The sequence below is a fragment of the Amblyraja radiata genome, chromosome 31, assembly GCF_010909765.2.
Source record: "Amblyraja radiata isolate CabotCenter1 chromosome 31, sAmbRad1.1.pri, whole genome shotgun sequence".
In the NCBI taxonomy this organism is placed as follows: Eukaryota; Metazoa; Chordata; class Chondrichthyes; order Rajiformes; family Rajidae; genus Amblyraja; species Amblyraja radiata.
Window position 1 is genome coordinate 16,168,422 of NC_045986.1, and position 21,045 is coordinate 16,189,466.

Sequence of the window (21,045 nt, forward strand, 5' to 3'; positions counted from 1 at the left end):
TAGAGCACTAAAAATTAATAGAGGCCATTTTGATAGGCCTATGGAGCTAACAATTAGAGCTATAAAAGAACTACAATGGTGGGAACAAAATGTTATATATAGCTCCAACCCAATAGTTATTCCAAACCCATCTGTGGTATTACAAACAGATGCCAGTGCACTGGGTTGGGGAGCAACGGATACCATCTCGAGCTCTGGAGGGAGATGGAATATACAGGAAACTAACCTACTTACCACAAAGGGTATAAATTACTTAGAAATGTTGAGTGCTTTTTATGGTTTAAAATCTTATTGCTCGGGAATGATTAACCAGCATGTTAGATTGCAGATAGACAATACCACGGTGGTGGCATATATAAATCATATGGGTGGAAATATATCAATATCCTGTGATGAATTGGCAAACCATATTTGGGAATGGTGTATCCAAAGGAATATTTGGTTATCGGCTACGTATCTACCAGGGATATTTAATTCAGTGGCAGACGCCAGGTCACGAAAATTTAATGAAAATACGGAATGGATGTTAGACAGAAAGATATTTGCTGATATCACAGCAAAGTACGGAAGGCCGGATATTGATCTTTTTGCATCCAGGTTAAATCATCAGTTACCTAGGTATATATCATGGGAACCAGATCCTGAGGCAGAAGCTACAGATGCATTCTCTTTGCACTGGGGGAAATGGTTCATTTATGCATTTCCTCCTTTCTGCCTCATCAATCGGGTACTACGGAAAATTCAGCTAGACTCGGCATCTGGGATTCTCATAGTACCTGATTGGCCTACCCAACCATGGTTCTCGGTGCTGCAGGATTTGGTGCTTACACCATATATTACTTTAAAACATAGTCCTCAGTTGCTGGTGCATCCGGTGACTGGGGACAGCCATCCTTGCCATAATTATCTAAATTTATTGGTTTGTAGATTCTGAAGGAACCATTTCGGCATATGGGTTTATCTGATAGAACTGTGGACATGATCACAGCAGCACAGAGACTTTCCACTCAAAAACAATATTTATGTCATGTCAAGAAATGGACTAAATACTGCCTGGACAACAATCTAGACCACAGAAAGGTGGATATTCCAGCTGTCCTAGAATTCCTCACAAGCCTGCACTTTGAAGGACTCAGTTACAGCACGGTCAATAGTGCTAGGAGTGCCTTGTCCAGTTATTTATGGGAAGGCACAGAAAGACAGGGTGTCGGCTCACATCCTCTAGTAATAAAACTGCTACGAGGCATCTTTAACACTACCCACCAAGGGCTAGATATAGCCAAATCTGGGATGTGAGCGTAGTCCTAAAAATGTTACGGAATTGGTCACCGGCTACGGCATTACCGCTAAACTATCTAACTATGAAAATGGTTATGCTTATGGCGCTGGTCACAGCGCAAAGGGTCCAGTCATTACAGAAGTTAAGATTGGATAACTTGACGGAGGCGACAGGAAGGCTGATTTTCGTGATCCAGGGCCTTATTAAGCAAAATAGACCAGGATCAGCGGGTCAGGTGATAGAGTTCATAGCCTATCCACAGGATGAACGTCTCTGTGTAGTAAAACACATCATGTTATATATGGACAGAACGAAGGCTATCAGAGGCAATGAAAAGGCTCTTTTAATTAGCCATAAGAAGCCATACCATAAAGTCTCGACTCAGACCATTTCACGGTGGCTGAGATGTTGCTTAGTTCAGGCAGGAGTGGACACTAATGTATTCAAATCTCACTCCACCAGGGCTGCATCTACATCAGCAGCTAATCGCCTGGAGGTACCGATGGACAATATCCTCAGAACTGCAGGATGGTCATCAGAGAAAACGTTTCGCACATATTACAACAAACCAGTTAGAAAAGAAGAAACGTTTTCGGGCAAAATTTTGAGTTCTATTTAATTTACACCTGAAGCTTATAAGGTTTATAAATTGATTTAATAAATATTATTTACAATTTTTGCTTAAAAATGTTGGTATCATTGTGTTTTTTTTAAATACCAGTAACAATTTCTCCCAAACTACCAAGGCAGTTGTGAAGATTGGACTCGTTCCACGGCATGAGGTCACAGAGCTTTGAAGTCTTCACGAAGTCACTCACGTGACTCCGAAGTAAAATAGTAAGATTAAACGAGAACTTACCAGTTTGAAGTTTGATCTTTATTTTATGAGGAGGAACGTTGAGGGAATACGTGCCCTCCGCTCCCACCCTTATATGGTCATATCTTAAACTGGTATCTCTTTAATAATCTTACTATCTTAGGTCATTATTTTCTATCTGTGACCTCACACCGCTGCTTTGAAGAATGACACGCATGCGCCGTAGGCGGGGTTCTTCACGTATTCCCTCAACGTTCCTCCTCATAAAATAAAGATCAAACTTCAAACTGGTAAGTTCTCGTTTAATCTTACTATTTAGAGGATGTCTGCGGAATTGGTATCAGCCAGATTTCCTTTCTGGAATACTAATGTTGGAGGCGGATACTCAACAATATAAGTAACATCTGAACAAGCATTTGAATCACCAAGGCACCGAGGAAGACAGGACTGGTAAATGGAATTCGTATGTGATAAGCTGCACAGATATGGACTAGATTCACTAGAGGATCTGTTTCTGTGCTGAGAATCTATTATCACTATTTCCAGAATTTTCCCTCGTCCTTCGCACATCGTTTGCCACACTTGCAAGTTGGACTACTTACAAAAAAAATTACCAAGTTAGCCACAGCTACCGAGAGAGAGAGAGTTATCTGATCATTAATATAGCAGCATTGGACAAAAGGAACAGGTATTACATTGTAAGTTTCTGATAAGTGTTGCGGGGTTCCAAAAAAGTATTTTGAGCAGCATTAATTTGAACAGATCAAAATTGTTAATAGTGGAAAATTGAGTTATAGTTCAATTGCTTAAGATTTCTTGTAGATTGGTGATGCAGCAGCTATTGAGATTAAATGATCTAGGAAGTTATCTATAGAGTTTTCCCAATGATCTTGTCGGTTTCCACTGGGTGCTCTAATTTCACCCACATTCCTTAAATGTGCTGATGGGTTAACAGTCTGCCGCTTAAAATAAAATCCTTGCTGTAAATAAGTGGCAGAAGAATCAAAGTAGAGTTGATGAGCAAGTAATGGTGTAAGTTGAAGAGCCGCAGGACAGCGCCGAGTTGAAATCAGATTGCAGCAGTTTCTGATGTACATCTGGATTGCACTTGCAATGACCAATGTGTTTTTGTCCAAATTTGTATTGGGATTGTTGCTTGTTGCACACAGTGCTTTGCTGATAGGTAGCACAAGAGCGCTGCCATTATCAGTGTAAATTTCAATGATTTTCACGACTCTCCTAGGATCATAGTAATAAAATAAACAAACAAAGGTTAATTCTGAGAAAAAGCAAACTTGAAGTTAAAGATTGATGGATTAAAAATGTTTCACTAAAATATTCATATCCATGGTGGCATTTTAAGTACTGAGATGTTTTGTGGTATTCATAAACATTTGCTTTTGAGTGATGCCATCAGTGGATTGAATTACATACAGATTAGATAGTGAAATAGCATTCCAAAGAATAATATAAATTGTTAGCTTTATATGTATCATTTGCCTATCCTAGAAATGAAACCAAAAACTACTTGGTTTATAAACCAGTAATCCTAAGAACAGAGAACCTTAAATTGTTTAGGTGTTTCTAATTCCAGTTCTCCATTTCTCAGCATATGTCATCGTGTCTATTACTAAATGAGCTATTGTATACAATACAAGTTTACTAATTTGATTGGAGAAATGCAATGTTAGTGGCCCAGAATGACTCATTTTCGCATTCATTTTCGAGATGCGAGTGGGGACAGTATATTAAGTGAGTATATTTAAGTGGTAGTGAGTTTAATCAATTAGCCATATATATTTTTTTAATTGCGTATTACATTGCACCTCGTGGGAGCCTTTTGTGTAGTTTGGCATAATTTCTTTATTAAAGTGCCTGTATTTTGAGGCATTCATTGGCTCCTAAATGCTTTGCATCCAATTGGAGTTACCAAAACCAATTTTACTCCAGTGTGGCCTAACTGCATCTAGCAAATTTTCGAGGTTCCAGATTCGTCTGCTATTTTTAGTTCCACTACTTTATTCAGTTAGTTTAGTTTAGAGGTACAGCATGGAAATGGGTCCTTTAGTTTAGAGGTGCAGCATGGAAATGAGTCCATGCTGACCATTGATCACCCATTCATACTATTTCATGCTATCACTCTTTCCTTGATTTCTGTTAAACTTAACGTAAGTAATATCAGGAAACATAGTCTGACATCAATTTGGAGACTTAACATGAATATTTAAGAGCAGCCATTTTAAACTGGCAATTCATTTGTGCATCTGTTCATTGCAACTGCAATACACTATTAACATGTTGACGCTATATCATTATTTAAATAAGAATAACTCAAACTATACCCAGTGAGTTGATCGTGTTAAAGTACAATTGTTATTGTACAATGATTGATATATTTTTGAAAATTAATTAAAATGGTGTGACAGCATTTATTGAAAATGGATATGAGGAAATGGAAATTAAAATACATGTCCACAGAGCCTCACTATTGTATGTAGGAAAACTAGGAAATACCAATAGTTAGTGCGATTCTTTCTTTTTATCCATTTGCAATAAATGCCCTTGCACTCCTTTTTAATTTTACTGTGTGGATAAATAGACACATTGGAAGCAATATATAGGCAAGTGGCAAGCATTTGGATACCAGCTGGTTTCTGTACATTTTGCCGATGAGTAAGTCTTTGCTAAAATTGATGTCTATTCAGGTTGGTTTTAAACTTGACAAGACATTTTGATATTGGATAATAAATTCTCCTAATAACATGTTTTGGCAGCTTGTCGTGCAAATTATGAAAGGATTGTTATTTTTTACCCTGTTCCTGAGATTCTCATTCTGAAAATAAATATACTTGTGCTCAAAATATTTACAGCAGGTCTTAAACCATTGGGAAAACATGCCTAACATCTGATTCAAAATGTACCGTATAATTGGTCCGGTTAATGGGAGTTGATAGCATTAGTAACGAGACACGGCCCAAATTTGTTCATCAATCTCTGCAAGAGCAGTGTAGATGTATCATTGAGGAAGTAAAAGCACCATTGCAACTGAGTAAATCAGTGCGATTATAATGAGATGGAGGTCATTTACTACAATGTGGAGTAAATGGTACTGACAACCGTATGGATTAGATTTTGGTCTGATAGCTTTAACCCAGGCATGTTGTTTTATAAAAAAAGATTAAAGGATTTGATGTCATTGCCCTAAACACAAGCTTGGTTTGGAATGAGCCAATGAGTTGTTCAGGATGGAAGCTAGTTTGTAACAAAGGCTTAATTTCAGTGAAGTACTATTCAGTTGTTCACTTCAAATAACGCTGGCATCTAGGTGAGTAGGACGGTGTTAGCTTGGTCAACCATCATATTGTAAATTGCATTTGTTTTAAGCACATTTGCCTATTTTTGAGATCTAAAATTGTTTTATCTAAAATTTAGTTTTATCTTCAGTTTAAAGATGGGTGGTTACCTTTGAAGTTTGATTATTCGAGAAAATTTTGAAAAATAGGTACCGTGTAATGAAAAAATGTGTGGTATTGGTCCATTTGGAATTGCACATGTCCTTTATGGTATGTATATTTAGATAAAGAGGCTCTAGCAGAGTTGTTGGTTTCTCGGTGTTTAACAAAATGGCATACGTTTCTAAATTGATTAGATTATTTTCCGAAGTTTGGTTAGTTTGTCCAAAAATGATATTCAGTAATAGTTATATTTAGGAACCTTCTCATTGTTCCACCTGAATGCCAACTTTCATTTGTTTTGCCATAAAGATAGCGTAAATATAAATTTAAGGCAATAACTGGATTTGGGTCATGGATTGCCATATTTGTATAATCGGCTGGTTTTGGTTTAAACCGATTTGGCTTAACAGTGAAAGTGACAGCCCTTAACCTTGAGTGAATTATTGTTGAGAAGACTCTGCCATTCACACTTAGTGAATGCTCTAGACTATACAAAAGTGTTGAACCATTGGGGTGAACAGCTATTTAGAACTCATAAAAAGAATAGTAAGTATGTAACTCAGTTTACTCTGGTGAGGTAGAGTGAATCCTGATTCATATGGTGTTGGCACTGGATTGCACTCTTCTGCCCTTGACTACTGTGCATTTAAAGGAGAGTAATGTATGATTCTGGAATGGTTATGGGTTCACCATGTTATCTGCAAAATTGGTAATACATTTTAACTGCTTGGAAAATATGGAATAAAATCTGCACTTAGCAAAGCTTAAAATTTTGATTAATTTTACCCTTGGATTCTGTTTGCACTATTGATGACTAAAATTAAATGTTATTTCCTACAAACATTTTATAGTTTCATGTTTTTAACCTGATTCCGCAGTTTTACTTTTGTTAAATGAAAATGTAAACGTGGAGTGAATGGACAAGATTATATGAATTATTTAAATGTTTTTTTCTAATCATTGATTATCTTCAGATAGTAACTTGCTTCTGTTTATTTTTAAGATATTGGGAGTGTTGCAGTGGAGGCAAGCTTAGTGCAGGAAAATGAGTGAGCTGGAGCAGTTACGTCAGGAGGCTGAGCAACTGAAGAATCAGATCAGAGTGAGTATTATCTCTGGCATGTCAGCTGTCATGTTAAGTTTCAATTTTTACAAATTAAATCAGTGGGAAAGTGATTGTTGTTTAGAGATATAGTGTGGAAACTGACCCGTCGGCCCACCAAGTTCACGTCGATCATCGATCACCTGTTCACACTCTACTTCTGTTATCCCATTTTTGCATCCACTCCCTATATACCTGAGGCAATTTAGAGACCAATTAACCTATAAACCAACACGTCTTTGGGATGTGGGAGGAAACTTGAGCAACAGAAGAAACGCACACGGTCACAGGGGGTAGAACATGCAAACTCCGTACAGTACCTACAATACAAAGAATGTAATCGGAAAATACTGTCTCCGACTACATTCTATCTTTGTCCTGCACCCTCCCTGACATCAGTCTGAAGAAGGGTCTCGACCCGAAACGTCACCCATTCCTTCTCTCCAGAGATGCTGCCTGACCTGCTGAGTTACTCCAGCATTTGTGTCTAACCAGGACAGATCATCCCGGATGTTAAACATGTTGGATTAATGCTATGCGATATTGATGTTTCTGTTTAGTGTATTATTATCACGTGTACCAAGGTACAGTGAAAAGCTTTTGTTTGGACTTTTATTGGAATATGTTGTATTTTTATTTACTGTCTTGTCATTCCTTTTCAGGATGCCAGAAAAGCATGCGCGGATGCTACTTTGGCCCAGGTAATGAGATTAGAGATGCTCAGAATTTTGTTCCACGGTTTTTTTAATTTCACACTTATACTGATGCCTTTCCAGCCCTTGTCCAAATTTTTGTCTATTGTTAATTCTGGACACCAATTAGGGATGACAAAATGTAACGGAATGAAGATACTGCACTAAAAAGTTATTTTTATGAAATAAAGAAGATATTTTAAAATTGAATATAATGAAAGCTAAGGCTCTGACAGTTGCTGTTAAGAAATGCTATGTCATATGGGACATTAATCAGATTTTTTCTTGGGGATATTAGCAAAAATGGTGCTAAAACAAATATCTGTAAAGTGGCACTCAAGGCAGAGACTAGAATTTGAAATAATTGAATTATTAGTTTATGAAGAGGGAAATGGTGCAGTTTTATTTCCAAACAAAAATATAACATAGTTTGCAGCTTGTCCTATAAACGGGTTATATAGGTCATACTGCTGAATTACCCAGATATTTAGCGGTTGGTGAAATATTTGTTTGTTTTTCTTTTAAAGCCTGGTTTTCTGGGAAAACTCACAATATCAGCAACATTTTTTTAAACTGTATTCATGCTCTCGAGATATTAACTTTTTTCTGTGTTAAGTCAATGAGCTATTTTCTTACCATCCCACTTTTAAATTTAATCTTGTGCGCTTTGAATCGTAGCAGGAATATGTGGAGAAATATATTTAGTTTCAATTGAATGAATTTTCACTTAGTAATGTGATGGGTCTTTTTTCCATTAAAAGTTTCAGGGTGCATAATGTTACAACTAATCTATTTCTGAAGTTATGAGCGAGTAATATAGGATAAGTTTTTATGGAATTATTTTAAATGCCAAATAAAGACAGGAAATGTTCAGCCAACGTAGCCTGTCCAGTCCACTTAGCCACTGAAATGAACTTGCAGAAAGAGCAATGATTTAGAAATATAGAACTGCCAATCTCAGCATCAATCAGCCACTTGTTTCACAATTTTTCCCAGCTTGCTGGGTTTCAATCATTTTGATTTGGCTTTGTTGTCATCCTTGGGTGCTTAATGGTGTAAAGTTCAGTGCACTAGGTCAAGTAACTTTCATGCCATTTTTTTAAACTTTCAGATTTGAGAATTGGATTAGGGAAAAATATTTTGAGTTTGATATGCAGTACAGTCTTAAAAGCTTGAATATGAAGAGTTATGTTGGTTAAAAAGATCAGATCAAAGTCCATCTCAGCAAATTTACGTCATTCTTTCAATAAGAACCTACGTGTGGAACAATATGGCATTTTATTCGCAAACCTTCTTTCAATTAGTCAATTTTGTATTTAAAAAATAAAAATAAAATGCACACTTTTTTGGCTGCTAAGACTTTCATAAACTGGATGTTTATGGATTGGTGGGTATTGGGATGGCTGATCAAAGGTAATTGTTATTGTTCCTTTGTAGATCACAGCCAACATTGATCCTGTGGGTCGAATTCAGATGCGTACTAGGCGAACACTACGAGGCCACCTTGCTAAAATTTATGCAATGCACTGGGGTACTGACTCCAGGTATGTATTTCATTCATTGTTTTCTAAGTGTTAAGATTGATTTAAATGAATATTGACCATGTAGAACAGCAATGTTGCATAAAATAAGTCAATTAGGGAGGAGTCTGCAAGTAGTCTAGTCATTGGCACAGCAATATTTTAAATGGAATTTTGTTGCAGGTAATATACTCCCAAAAGGTCTCTCTTCATTACCTAATGACTGAAGGGAATCCAGTGCAGAACATCAACAATTACGTGTTTTTTTTTTGGTTGCAAAAACACATGAATTGTTAATCGTATAATTCATAATGCAACGCCACCAAGGTTTGAAATAATTGATTTAGAAGAGACAAAATATAGTTTTGTATAACCCATTTAAGTCCCTTTGTTCAAGAATGAAACAACTACTTCAAAATGATTAAGCCACAAATTTTCTGTATACATTGCAAGCATAGCAATGATGGGAAAACCTAGTTGATAAGATCAATGCAATAATTGTTTTTCGTGCGAAACTTGTTTGGTTGCATTCATATTTATACCTATTGTAGTAATCCATGCCGTCAAACCGGATTTGCTGAAATAGGAGATGGTAAATGAAGCCAAAGCTTAAATAACAAGTTTACTTCTGATGCTACATGATAACATGTTAGAATTTAATTTGGTTTGTCGTATTATGACATTGGAAGGATTTTATTCTTAACATATTACTTAATACAGTCATATACGCGGTCATACATAAAATCTCTTCATCACATTGCGTTGTAGTCGTACAGCACATAAATGAGCCTTTTGGTCCACCACTTCCATGCTAAACATTGTCCATCTTCATTAATCCCATTTGGACCATATCCTTTCATTCCTTATGGAAGTGTCTTCAAATGTGGACCCTTAAATGTGGTGATACATAAAGAAACCTTATTCCGCTGTCATCTCTGGTGGCTTTTCAGATATCAATTACTCTGTACAAAAGAGAATTGCCCAAAACTCCCTCTCATCGTAAACCTTGTTTTTGCTATGCCTACCCTGGCCGGAAAATATTTTTGACCATCCACCCTATCTGTGCATCTCGTAATCTTGCATTTATCTGGTTGCCCATCAGCTGCCTTCTCTTCAGGGAAAACTCGATTGAGAGATGGCAGAGCTTTTTTGATGATTTTAACATGGTCAAATCATGATTCACAGACTTGCAGATTGTGCTCTGAAGCTCTGGAGTTGCAGCAACTCCTTATGTCTTTTTTTTATTTATCAATACCAGTCTTTTTACTCAATACCTCTACCATCCAAGCTAGCTTTGAGCATGGTTTTTTTATCTCTTTTTTATGAATATCAATGTAAAGCAAGCTTTCCTTGCTTTACATTGCTTTGAAATAGGATCTTTGGAATGTACAAACCTTGCATTCAGGTTCTGTGGCCAGCCCTGCTGATAGAAGCACTGTTTCATACGTTACATCAGTAACCACGCTTCAGTAGTGAATCGCTGGCTATAAATATCTCAATGACCTGATATCATGAAAGATGCTACAGAACTGAAAGTTTATCTTTCACATAAAGAACGGTTAAGACATCCAGATTTAAATTGCAAATGTGTAAATGCACAAACTAAGTTGGCAGCTAATTAAACTGAGGCAGGTGTAGATTGGTCCATTGGGGAAATGTAACTGCCATGTGATAAGATGCACATGCACCTGAGAACTCAACCGGGAATGGGATTATTCATCTGTAAATAACCATTATGACCCAGCATTTCTGCAAAATTTAAAATAGCAAACAAAGTAATAAGCCTTGCCTTTATTGTGCAGAATAGATGTAATTTGGCTGAGATCTATCAATGGCTGCTAATTTTCAGTTGCAGAAAAAGGGATGTTTCCAAAAAAAAATCATGAATACATCAGTTCCTTTCGAATACATTTTAATAAACATTCCATTGCTTGCATGCTCAGCAGAGGCCTCTTGCACTAGGGTGATTTGCTGTTTACCAATTCAAGTTGTTTATGGCTTTGTATCGTGAAAATAACACATGACACGCACAGCGCTTTTTGTAAATCAGGTGTTTTGTATGTACAGTGCCCTCCATAATGTTTGGGACAAAGACCCGTTGTTTATTTATTTGCCTCTGTACTCCACAATTTAAGATTTGTAATAGACAAAATCACATGTGGTTAAAGTGCACATTGTCAAATTTTATTAAAGGCCATTTTTAAACATTTTGGTTTCACCATGCGGAAATTATAGCTGTGTTTATACATAGTCTCTCCATTTCAGGGCACCAGAATGTTTGGGACACATGGCTTCACATGCGTTTGTAATTGCTCAGGTGTGTTTAATTGCCTCCTTAATGCAGGTATAAGAGAGCTCTCAGCACCTAGTCTTTCAGTCGCCTTTGGAAACTTTTATCAACATGAGGACCAAAGTTGTGCCAATAAAAGTCAAAGAAACCATTATGAGACTGAGAACCAAGAATAAAACTGTTAGAGATATCAGCCAAATCTTAGGCTTACCAAAATCAGTTGTTTGGAACATTATTGAGAAGAAAGAGAGCACTGGTGAGCTTACTAATCACAGAGGGACTGGCAGGCCAAGGAGGACCTCCACAGCTGATTACAGAAGAATTCTCTCTATAATAAAGAAAAATCCCCAAACACCTGTCCAATAGATCAGAAATACTCTTCAGGAATCGGATGTGGATTTGTCAATGACCACTGTCCGCAGAAGACTTGATGAACTGAAATACAGAGGCTACACTGCAAGATGCAAACCACTGGTTAGTGGGGAAAAATAGGATGACCCGTTTACAATTTGCCCAGAAGTACTTTAAAAAGCAACCACAGTTCTGGAAAAGGGTCTTGTGGGCAGATAAGACGAAGATTAACTTGTATCTGAGTGATGGCAAGAGCAAAGTATAGAGGAGAAAAGGTACTGCCCAAGATCCAAAGCATGCCACCTCACCTATGAACAGTGGTGGGGGTGTTATGGCCTGGGCATGTATGGCTACTGAAGGTACTGGCTCACTTATCTTCATTGATGATACAACTGCTGATGGTAGTAGCAGAATGAATTCTGAAGTGCATAGACACTTCCTATCTGGATGGCTGGATATTACAGGCCTGGCAGAGCATCACCAGAGAAGACACCCAGCAATGTCCATGAATGGCAGACTTCAAGCAGTCATTGCATGCAAAGAATATGCAACATAATACTAAACAGGACGACAGATGGCACAATGGGCTAAGTGTTCGGCTGGCAACCGGTAGGTAGCTGGTTCGAATCCCGCTTGGAGTGCATACTATCGTTGTGTCCTTGGGCAAGACACTTCACCCACCTTTGCCTGTGTGTGTGGATGTAATTATGTGAAGCACTTTGTGGTCAATGCAAGTTGACTAAAAATGTGCTATATAAATAAAAAGAAAAAGAAAAAAAAAATCTGCTCAAGTTCAAACAAATGCCTCAAAACTCATTGGCCAGCGGTTCATTCTACAGCAAGACTATGATCCCAAACATACTGCTAAAGCAACAAAGGAGTTTTTCAAAGCTAAAAAAGGGCAAATTCTTGAGTGACCCGATCTGAACCCAATTGAGCGTGCCTTTTATATGCTGAAGAGAAAACTGAAGGGTACTAGCTCCCAAAACAAGCATAAGTTAAAGATGGCTGGATATTACAGGCCTGGCAGAGCATCATCAGAGAAGACACCCAGCAATGTCCATGAATGGCAGACTTCAAGCAGTCATTGCATGCAAAGAATATGCAACATAATACTAAACATGACTACTTTCATTGACATGATACTGCTCTGTCCCAAACATTATGGTGCTCAGAAATGGGGGGACTATATAAACACAGCTATAATTTCTACATGGTGAAACCAAAATGTATTAAAAAAATGGCCTTTATTAAAATCCAACAATGTGCACTTTAACCATGTGGTTTTTTCTATTACAAATCTCAAATTGTGGAGTACAGAGGCAAATTAATAAATGTTTAAGAAGGAACTGCAGATGCTGGAAAATCGAAGGTAGACAAAAGTGCTGGAGAAACTCAGCGGGAGTGGCAGCATCAATGGAGCGAAGGAAATAGGCAACGTTTCGGGCCGAACCCCTTCTTCAGACTAATTAATTCAAATTAATAAATGATGGGTCTTTGTCCCAAGCATCATGGAGGGCACTGTACGTATTGAGGCACAGTGTTTGACAGTTTAATCTCTTACAGAAATGCACGCTCATGCAATGTATTGTTAAATGAACACAAAATTTATATAATTGAAATGATTTTTAAAAACGCTTGATGCATTGCAGTTAAAGCTTAAATTTTGTCATGTCATACTAGTAGTGAAATGCAGGATGCCAAATTACATAATAAGTAAAGTAAAGTATCCTTTATTGTCATTCAGACTTTTCAGTCTGAACGAAATTTCGTGCCTTGCAGTCATAACATAGAATAAGATAACAAAACACACAATAAACACAGATTTAACATCCACCACAGTGAGTCCACCAGGTCCTCCTCACCAAAGATACTTTGTTCCTCACTGTGATGGAAGGCAAAGGTCTTAAAGTCTTTGTCTCTTCACTCCTTGTTCTCCCTCTGCGTTGAGGCGATCCAGGCTTCCGATGTTGCGACCCCGCCGGGTGATGGTAAGTCCCGCGGCTGAATCCGAGCTCCGCGAACGGGCCGGTTCAAACTCCGCGGCCCGGGGCGGTCGAAACTGCCGCCCTCCAGTCCAGCGGATGAAGCTGTTGTTGCGGGAGCTCCAGGAAACAGGTCACCAACCTGTGACCTGCGAGCTCCCGACGTTGTCGTCCACTCAGCCCGTGGCCGAGGCTCCGAAGTCGGGTCGCCGCCGCCGCAGCGCCACCACAGCCCCGAAGTCGGCCAGCCTCGCGTTCGTAAGTCCTGGCTCTGTGTCCGGAGCCACGAGAGCGGTCCCAGTTGGAGGCCGCCAGCTCCGCCATAAGGTCTCAGCGCAGACGGAGGCGGGGGATACGACAAGAAAAGGTCGCATCCCCCCCGAAGGAGGAGACTAAAAACATGTTTCTCCCACCCCCTCCACACATACATAACCAAAATAAACTAAAATCAACTGAAACAGGACAAAGAGAAAACAAAAAAAAAGAAAAGACGGACTGCAGGCGAGCCACAGCTGCAGGGCAGCGCCGCCTCTTCCGGAGTGCAACATTTGTTAATCTGTCATATATGTATTTGAAATTGATTTCAAATAACCTTTAAAGTTTCCAGAACTGGACAAGTTTTTCCGATACAAAATGCAAATGAGCAATTAGTTTTTTTTTAAAAGCCTACAAAGAATGAAATTAGTTTTGGTTATGCGTTAGTCCTTTGCTTTTACAACACATTTTTAAACTCTTGATAATTAATGACGCACAAGAGAAGATCTCTGGTGAACAGCTGCACATGTGGGAATTATTTACTGCTAAGAAAGTTCTTAATTTTCTCTATTGTGATAACATTTGAATAAGAATGTGATTAGTGTTATTCAGCGACATTAGTAAATTGTACTGCTGCCATGTGCAATAATGCACCAAATTCAAGCTGCCTAATTGCACCTAGTATATCGTTATTAAACATACGTTTCCAGCAATATTTAGTGTTTATGTTCAAAGCATTGACCTATTATTTAATAAGATTTTTTTTAAACAAGTCTTTTAAAATGTAATTCCAAGAGTGTGGTATTGAAATCCTTTAGTGTTGAATCGCATGGATCCTCATTCACTGAATCTGCAATTCCAAAGATAAATTTGCAATGCTAAAGGGAATTTTTTTAAATTGAATTATTCAACAGATTCCATTTTGAGCATTTTTTTGCCGTTGGTGGTGAAGAAAAAATCATTTGGGTCAATTTGTGTTGTAACGTTCTAACCTAAATAAAGTAACACCAGATATGATCCATGTGAGTTGCCTTATTAATTGAATGATAGGACATACATGAAGTGTAAAAAAAGAATTTTAAAACATGATTAAACAATTCTGCAAGTGGCATCAGCTGTTGTTTTTTTCCCCTGTAGACTGCTTGTCAGTGCCTCCCAGGATGGGAAATTGATCATTTGGGATAGCTACACCACAAACAAGGTGAGTTCAATCTGAAATTTCAAATTGAATTTGCTTTAAAGTTTCCAAGGCTACACTTTTGATTTTATATATAAGCTTTCAAAATGTCTTTGAATTATTAAACAATTTAAAGTGATCTCGGGTGACTGTCGGATGGAAAAAGAATCGCCCTGGTATAAGTAAGTCATAAAAACAAAACATTAGATTTGATCTTTATCAGCAAACAAATTGACACTACATTTTTATGTAGTTGTGTGTCTTGTTGCTTTTTTTGGTATGTCTATGGCAAAATCAAATTCTTTGTATGTAGCAAAACATACTTGGCTAATAAATTAATTACGATTCTGATTAATGAGATCAGGCTAGGTTATCACCTCTTCCCCGCATTGCCTCTTATTCTATAATGAGAAGTTTTGTTCATTTTTTATATAGTCCCCCCCCCCCCCCCATTTTTTTTAAAGCTGTAATTACCTATAACCAGGCATGATATTACGATTTAAATCTGAATCCCGATTTTTATTTAATTTTTCCTATTTGTCCGTTTTTTGTGCCCGATTATTTTGCGGCCAATCAACCGCTGTCTCTAAGGGGGGTGCGTCCAATCACCGATCAGCTTCCCTTAAAATTCCCGTAAATCAACAAATTGTTCTCCTGTCCAATCAGCCGCTGTCTCCAAGGCCGTTGTGTCCAATCACATAATGCACCGGTCACTCGGCGGCCAATCACCGACCAGCATCCCTTACTGAAGCAGAAGATGGCTGTAGCCAAAATCAGTTTTTCTGTGCTTAGGCACAGGTAACATCTTTTGTAAAGATTTTTTTTGGCGTATTAAGTCATTTATTTCATGAAATATTTATCTTTTGTGGGTTATTTTACTGGTTATGTGTTAGAAAAATTCTAAGCTTCTGTTATGTAAACTACCAGCAGAAAGCTTGGGAATCACTTTCAATTTATTGAAAATCCAGGACGGGTGGGGGAGGGGGTGCTAACTGGCCTCCTGGACCACCAGCCAATGCTTCCTACTTTTGTTCTGGAGGTGAATATCATGCCTGTATAACACTTCAAACTCTGAACTACCTTTCCTCGTCCAGTCTAAGTATTGTCACTTTCCAAATCTGTACTCATCATTCTTGCAACTCTTCTAGTATTGGTTTTTTTCCCCATTCCTCATCCTCTGTATGGACTTTGACACAATTGCCCTTTCCTTTTCAGTGCCCCAGGGTTGTTAACTGAGTGGAATCCATCTTCCTTGGTTCCACCTTGCCATATCCAATCAGGGCTTCCAACTAACAGAAAAGTGGAAGTCTGAAGGCATTCTTTTCTCTCAACTGAATATAACTGCACATGAATACATCTCCATGAGTTCAATTAATTCATATTGATTATGGCCTTGGTGCTTTTATCATTCATCCGAGCTGATCACCTATTCATTAAAGTGCCCACATTCTGCGCCTTTAATAATGTGGCTTCTTCTCTGTCCTCTGTCACTTTCCCGTTTACCGCTATGCTGTGTTTAAGAAGGAACTGCAGATGCTGGAATATCGAAGGTACACAAAAATGCTGGAGAAACTCAGCAGGTGCAACAGCATCTATGGAGCGAAGGAGATAGGCAACGTTTCGGGCAGAAACCCTTCCTCAGACCTTGCGTCACCCGCTGTGCTGTTGTCACCCTGAATTTGCCTGCTGTAGAGCTCACCTGATTATTTTTTCTGTCCTTTGCGTTATTTAAAAGTAAATTCATCCTGATTTTTAGCCTGCATTGAGTCATGCATTGATCCATTGCTGGTGTATATTGGCATGTACTTTCATGAGTTCCCCAGCATTATAATTCAACTTTATTGTCCTTGGTTACATTTCCTTGTGGACTTGGTTCTAACTTTCTAAATTCCACTTTAACAACATCTGTCAGATATTCTCCAACCTGCCCTCACTCTCCTCCCATACGTCACCCCAGTCCTTCAAGAGAGTGCCATCCTATCCTGTTTAATGCCTTTTTCTTTTGCTTATTGATGTCTACACAATCATGCCTGTAGTCCCACATTGTAGGATTTGTTCCCTACATAATTCCAACTTTTCCCCGCATTTTTCTCCATTCTCCAATTTTTCTCCAAATTTGTGGTCACGCTTCCATAAATAGTTTTAATCCGTAAATGCATCAATATAAACCAGGGTGTTTTCCTTAAAGGTGTTATGTAGATGGCTTTGTTGACTGCTGTTTCTTTTTAAGTATTTGTCCCAAATGAGAAACAATCCATTAATCAAAATGGGTACACTAGGCATGCTTCTCAAGTTGGTTGACATACTTGGTGTTCACACAATGCCTTCAATGAGGCACTTCAATTGATTTTAATAGTTGTTGATATAAGTCCTTGGTTCTTGTGGAAATGTTACCGTTTAACCTATAAAATTCTAGAAAAAAACTTGTTAAAGTTTAATATAAAATAGTCCAATGTTTGAGTTATGTTATTGGTCTTCCCAGCTTTTAATCAAAACTAACTTATCGGACTTAAAATAAAACAAGATCAGGTAGCACAGGTGATAGAAACTGGATGAGAGAGGTCATTAATTTAAAATGATGTGTTTCTCTCGCTGCAGGTGCTGCTTGACCTACAATTTCTGTCTACATTTTTCATTTATAACTTGAAATTTTCAGCATCTTTGCCTTTTGATAACTTTTCTGGTCTATTTTGTATCTCAGTTTCCTTATGTAGTGCAAAACAAATCCTGAAAAATACATTCATATTTTCTGTTGGAATAGGGTAGCAGTTACTGTTCTGGAAGCTCAAATCTCTTTTTGCTTTCTCTTTAATGCAACTCCATTAAGACTGAGCCTTCAAAAAGCAATGTCTCTTTAATAGTGTGCCTTAGTTCAAGCTGACTCTTCTGTTTGTGAAATAGGTCCATGCCATACCTCTGCGATCTTCCTGGGTCATGACATGTGCATATGCACCTTCCGGTAACTATGTTGCTTGTGGTGGTTTGGATAACATCTGTTCTATCTACAACCTGAAAACCCGTGAAGGAAATGTCCGTGTCAGCCGTGAGCTGGCTGGCCATACAGGTAAGCATTCCCATTAAAACTACTTTGCCTTTGTTTGTTTCTAACGTCAGGTTGGGACCAGCGTGGCAATGTTCTGTTTGTAATTCTGCTATTTCCTGTAATTAAAGTTCTGAGGCTATTCCAAAACAAAGCACCTTATTCCTTTTGGAATGGGTTTTTATGCCATCATCTTGTTACTCTTCAATATTCAGCAAATCTATGAAAGGCAAGTCCATCAGAATAAAAAAAAGACGGTCCTATTTGATGTGCTCCAGACTACACACAACAGTCTTATCTTTCCATGGTCTATGTGCCTCGTGTTTTCTTTGTCTATTTGCTGTTGTCATTTACAATTTTCTGTTCTATAGAATAATCGTGTGTTGCAATAGTGGGAAAGTAAAATATCTTACTAGAACGGCTGAATTAGCCGACCTAAATTGTAAAGCGGACACAAATATAGTGTGGAACCAGGACTCTACAGGAAGACTGAAAGAAAGGGTGGTAATAAAGAGTGCAAGGAAATTTAAAGGCTGCTTTTAAGCAAATTTGATGGCTGGTTTTGTCCCCATTCTCTTGAAATATTTCTCTCTCCATCCACTCCAAATGACAGCTGGAAAAGTTGATAGCTTGAGAGGTTCATTGAAAATGTATATGCATATTGCCAAATTACTGTAACCTTGAGTTAAAGTCTACAGGAGCAAGATTATTAAAGATATATGCTAACTTTTGCATTTTTGTACATCCTTTTCATTTTATTGATTACCACTTTAACTGTTGCTACTTACAGGTTACCTGTCCTGTTGCCGTTTCCTGGATGATAACCAAATTATAACCAGTTCAGGAGATACCACCTGGTTAGTATTGAAACTACATTGATAATCCTGCTGATCCATCTTTTATGCTTACCTTGTCAAATGGATGCCTTACTTTCCTATTCAGAGTTGCGCAGCAACATTTGAAAGTTTAAGCATATCCAATGCCATGTGTATTTTGTCTGCTTTGAAAGGTCACTGAAAAGTGTTCTTAAAAAGCAAAAAAGATGAGAGAAAACAATTCCTGAAGAAACAGTTCCACTGCAATTTTAGTGAGTGACTCTTTAGCTCAAGGGACTAAATGCCCACTAAATAGTCATAGCTACACTGCACATAAACAGGTTTTCAAATAAAGTTGTCTTCCTGAGCTTGTGCCATTTGCCTGGGATTGGCTCAAACCTCGCAACCTTTTCTTTCCATTCTGTTCAACTGATTTTTAAATGTTGTAATTGTATCTGCCTCCACCACTTTCTTTGGCTGCTTGTTCCATATGTCTACCGCCCTCTGTGAAAAATTTGCACCTTGGGTCCCATTTAATTCTTTCCCTCTGGCTTTAAATCTGAACCCTCTCGTTTTAGACTCCCCTGTTCTGAAAAAGACTGAGACCAGCTACCTTATTCACTTGCTCATGATTTTATTTACCTCTAAGGGCACCCCTCAAACTTCTACTACTCCTGGGATGAATCCAAGACTATTCAATCTCTCCTTGTAACTCAAGCCCTTCAGTCACGACATCCTCCTGAATCTCTTCTGCACCCTTTCCAGATTAACGACATCCTTCCTATAGCTGGGCAACCAAAACAGCGCACAATGTGGTCTCATCAACAACAAATTAGTCAAATATCTCTGCCATAACCTCTGCAATTTTCTTCTTGGTTTTTCACAATGTCATAGAGTACACTGGGTCGGACCCAAGGGATTTGTCAACCTTAATATGCCTTAATACTACCAGATCTTCCTTTTCTAATATCGATATGTTCCAAGACATCATTATCATCTCCTTTATTTCCTTAGCCCGCGTGACCACCTCCACTCCAATTGACTGTTCTTTTAATCATGTTGCCTAATTCAAATTTGAGTGTGACAACCTTCATAATCTGATTATCTAAAAGCAATACTGGAATCTCAAATTTGTGCAGATTTAAGCACGCCTTGATGTTCTGATTTCTCAAATTAGATATATAGGAAATTGTCGTTGTTGAAATATTATTTTAATTTGTGTATATATATATATATATATATGTATATGTATATATGTATATGTATATATGTGTATATATATGTATATATATATATATGTGTGTGTGTGTGTGTATATTTATGAAAAGTGAGGTTGTTAATATACTCATCAATTGCTCATGTTATACTTTTGTCAATTAATCTGAAGTCTTTCCTCCCACCTTCTATCACCAGTGCTCTTTGGGATATTGAAACTGGGCAGCAAACAACCACATTTACTGGCCACACTGGTGATGTCATGAGCCTTTCTCTTGCCCCTGATACAAGGCTTTTTGTCTCCGGTGCTTGTGATGCCTCAGGCAAACTTTGGGACATTCGAGAAGGCATGTGCCGACAGACCTTCACTGGACACGAGTCTGATATAAATGCCATTTGCGTAAGTTTAGCTTTTTCTTTAGTACATATATGTATAGTTGAGATACTGTTCACCTTTCACCATGAGACAATTAGTTTTGTAAAATATCAATTTTCATTTAAAAATGGCATAAAATAAGATTTTTAAAAATATAGTTGCCACAAGACTGTTCTGGCTGGGTTTTCTTTGTTAAAATAAACACATTTTTTGATGAGGTATGATCGCAAAATTTCTCACTGAAATAGGCAGTAATTACAATGAACTATTTGTTTTGCATAGAAATCTACCTCTGCAAAAAAAAATGTGTGGTTCAGACTGAATTGGGACAGATCTTGGAAGTTTTTTCTTGTGCTGCATTGCCATCAAAGTTTAAAATTTTGTCGCGATTACCAGAAGATTCATGCTCTTTCAGGTTGCTTAAATATAGCTTTTAGATTTAATTGCACGTGGTGCCTGAAAAGCAGAATAAATTTTCCCCTCAATCTTCGCCCCAACATTCAAAATTTGCTCTATCTTCAGACACATTCCTTGAGAAGTTTCTTAATTCAGCAGTTTGTGGGCCAGTCGTTGGCTAAATCCCCAAATTTGCTCCATTTAAGTAGTTTGATTTTTCTAAGGCAATCATAAGGTCCTTCCTCTAAATAGCATCAATGGAGCAGTTGGAGAGAATAGG

General features: G+C 37.9%; 1 protein-coding gene across 3 annotated transcripts in view; it reads left to right on the forward strand.

Moving 5' to 3' along the window:
• gnb1 (G protein subunit beta 1) overlaps window positions 1–21,045 on the forward strand; it is a 62,630-nt gene that overhangs the window by 36,962 nt on the left and 4,623 nt on the right. For all 3 annotated transcript variants that reach the window (XM_033047892.1, XM_033047893.1, XM_033047894.1), the window contains exons 2-8: window positions 6,555–6,653; window positions 7,316–7,354; window positions 8,783–8,889; window positions 14,884–14,947; window positions 17,825–17,987; window positions 18,754–18,820; window positions 20,192–20,393. In XM_033047892.1, coding sequence (XP_032903783.1) covers window positions 6,597–6,653; window positions 7,316–7,354; window positions 8,783–8,889; window positions 14,884–14,947; window positions 17,825–17,987; window positions 18,754–18,820; window positions 20,192–20,393 — 699 coding nt within the window. In that variant the 5' untranslated portion in view covers window positions 6,555–6,596. The remainder of the gene's footprint in view (window positions 1–6,554; window positions 6,654–7,315; window positions 7,355–8,782; window positions 8,890–14,883; window positions 14,948–17,824; window positions 17,988–18,753; window positions 18,821–20,191; window positions 20,394–21,045) is intronic.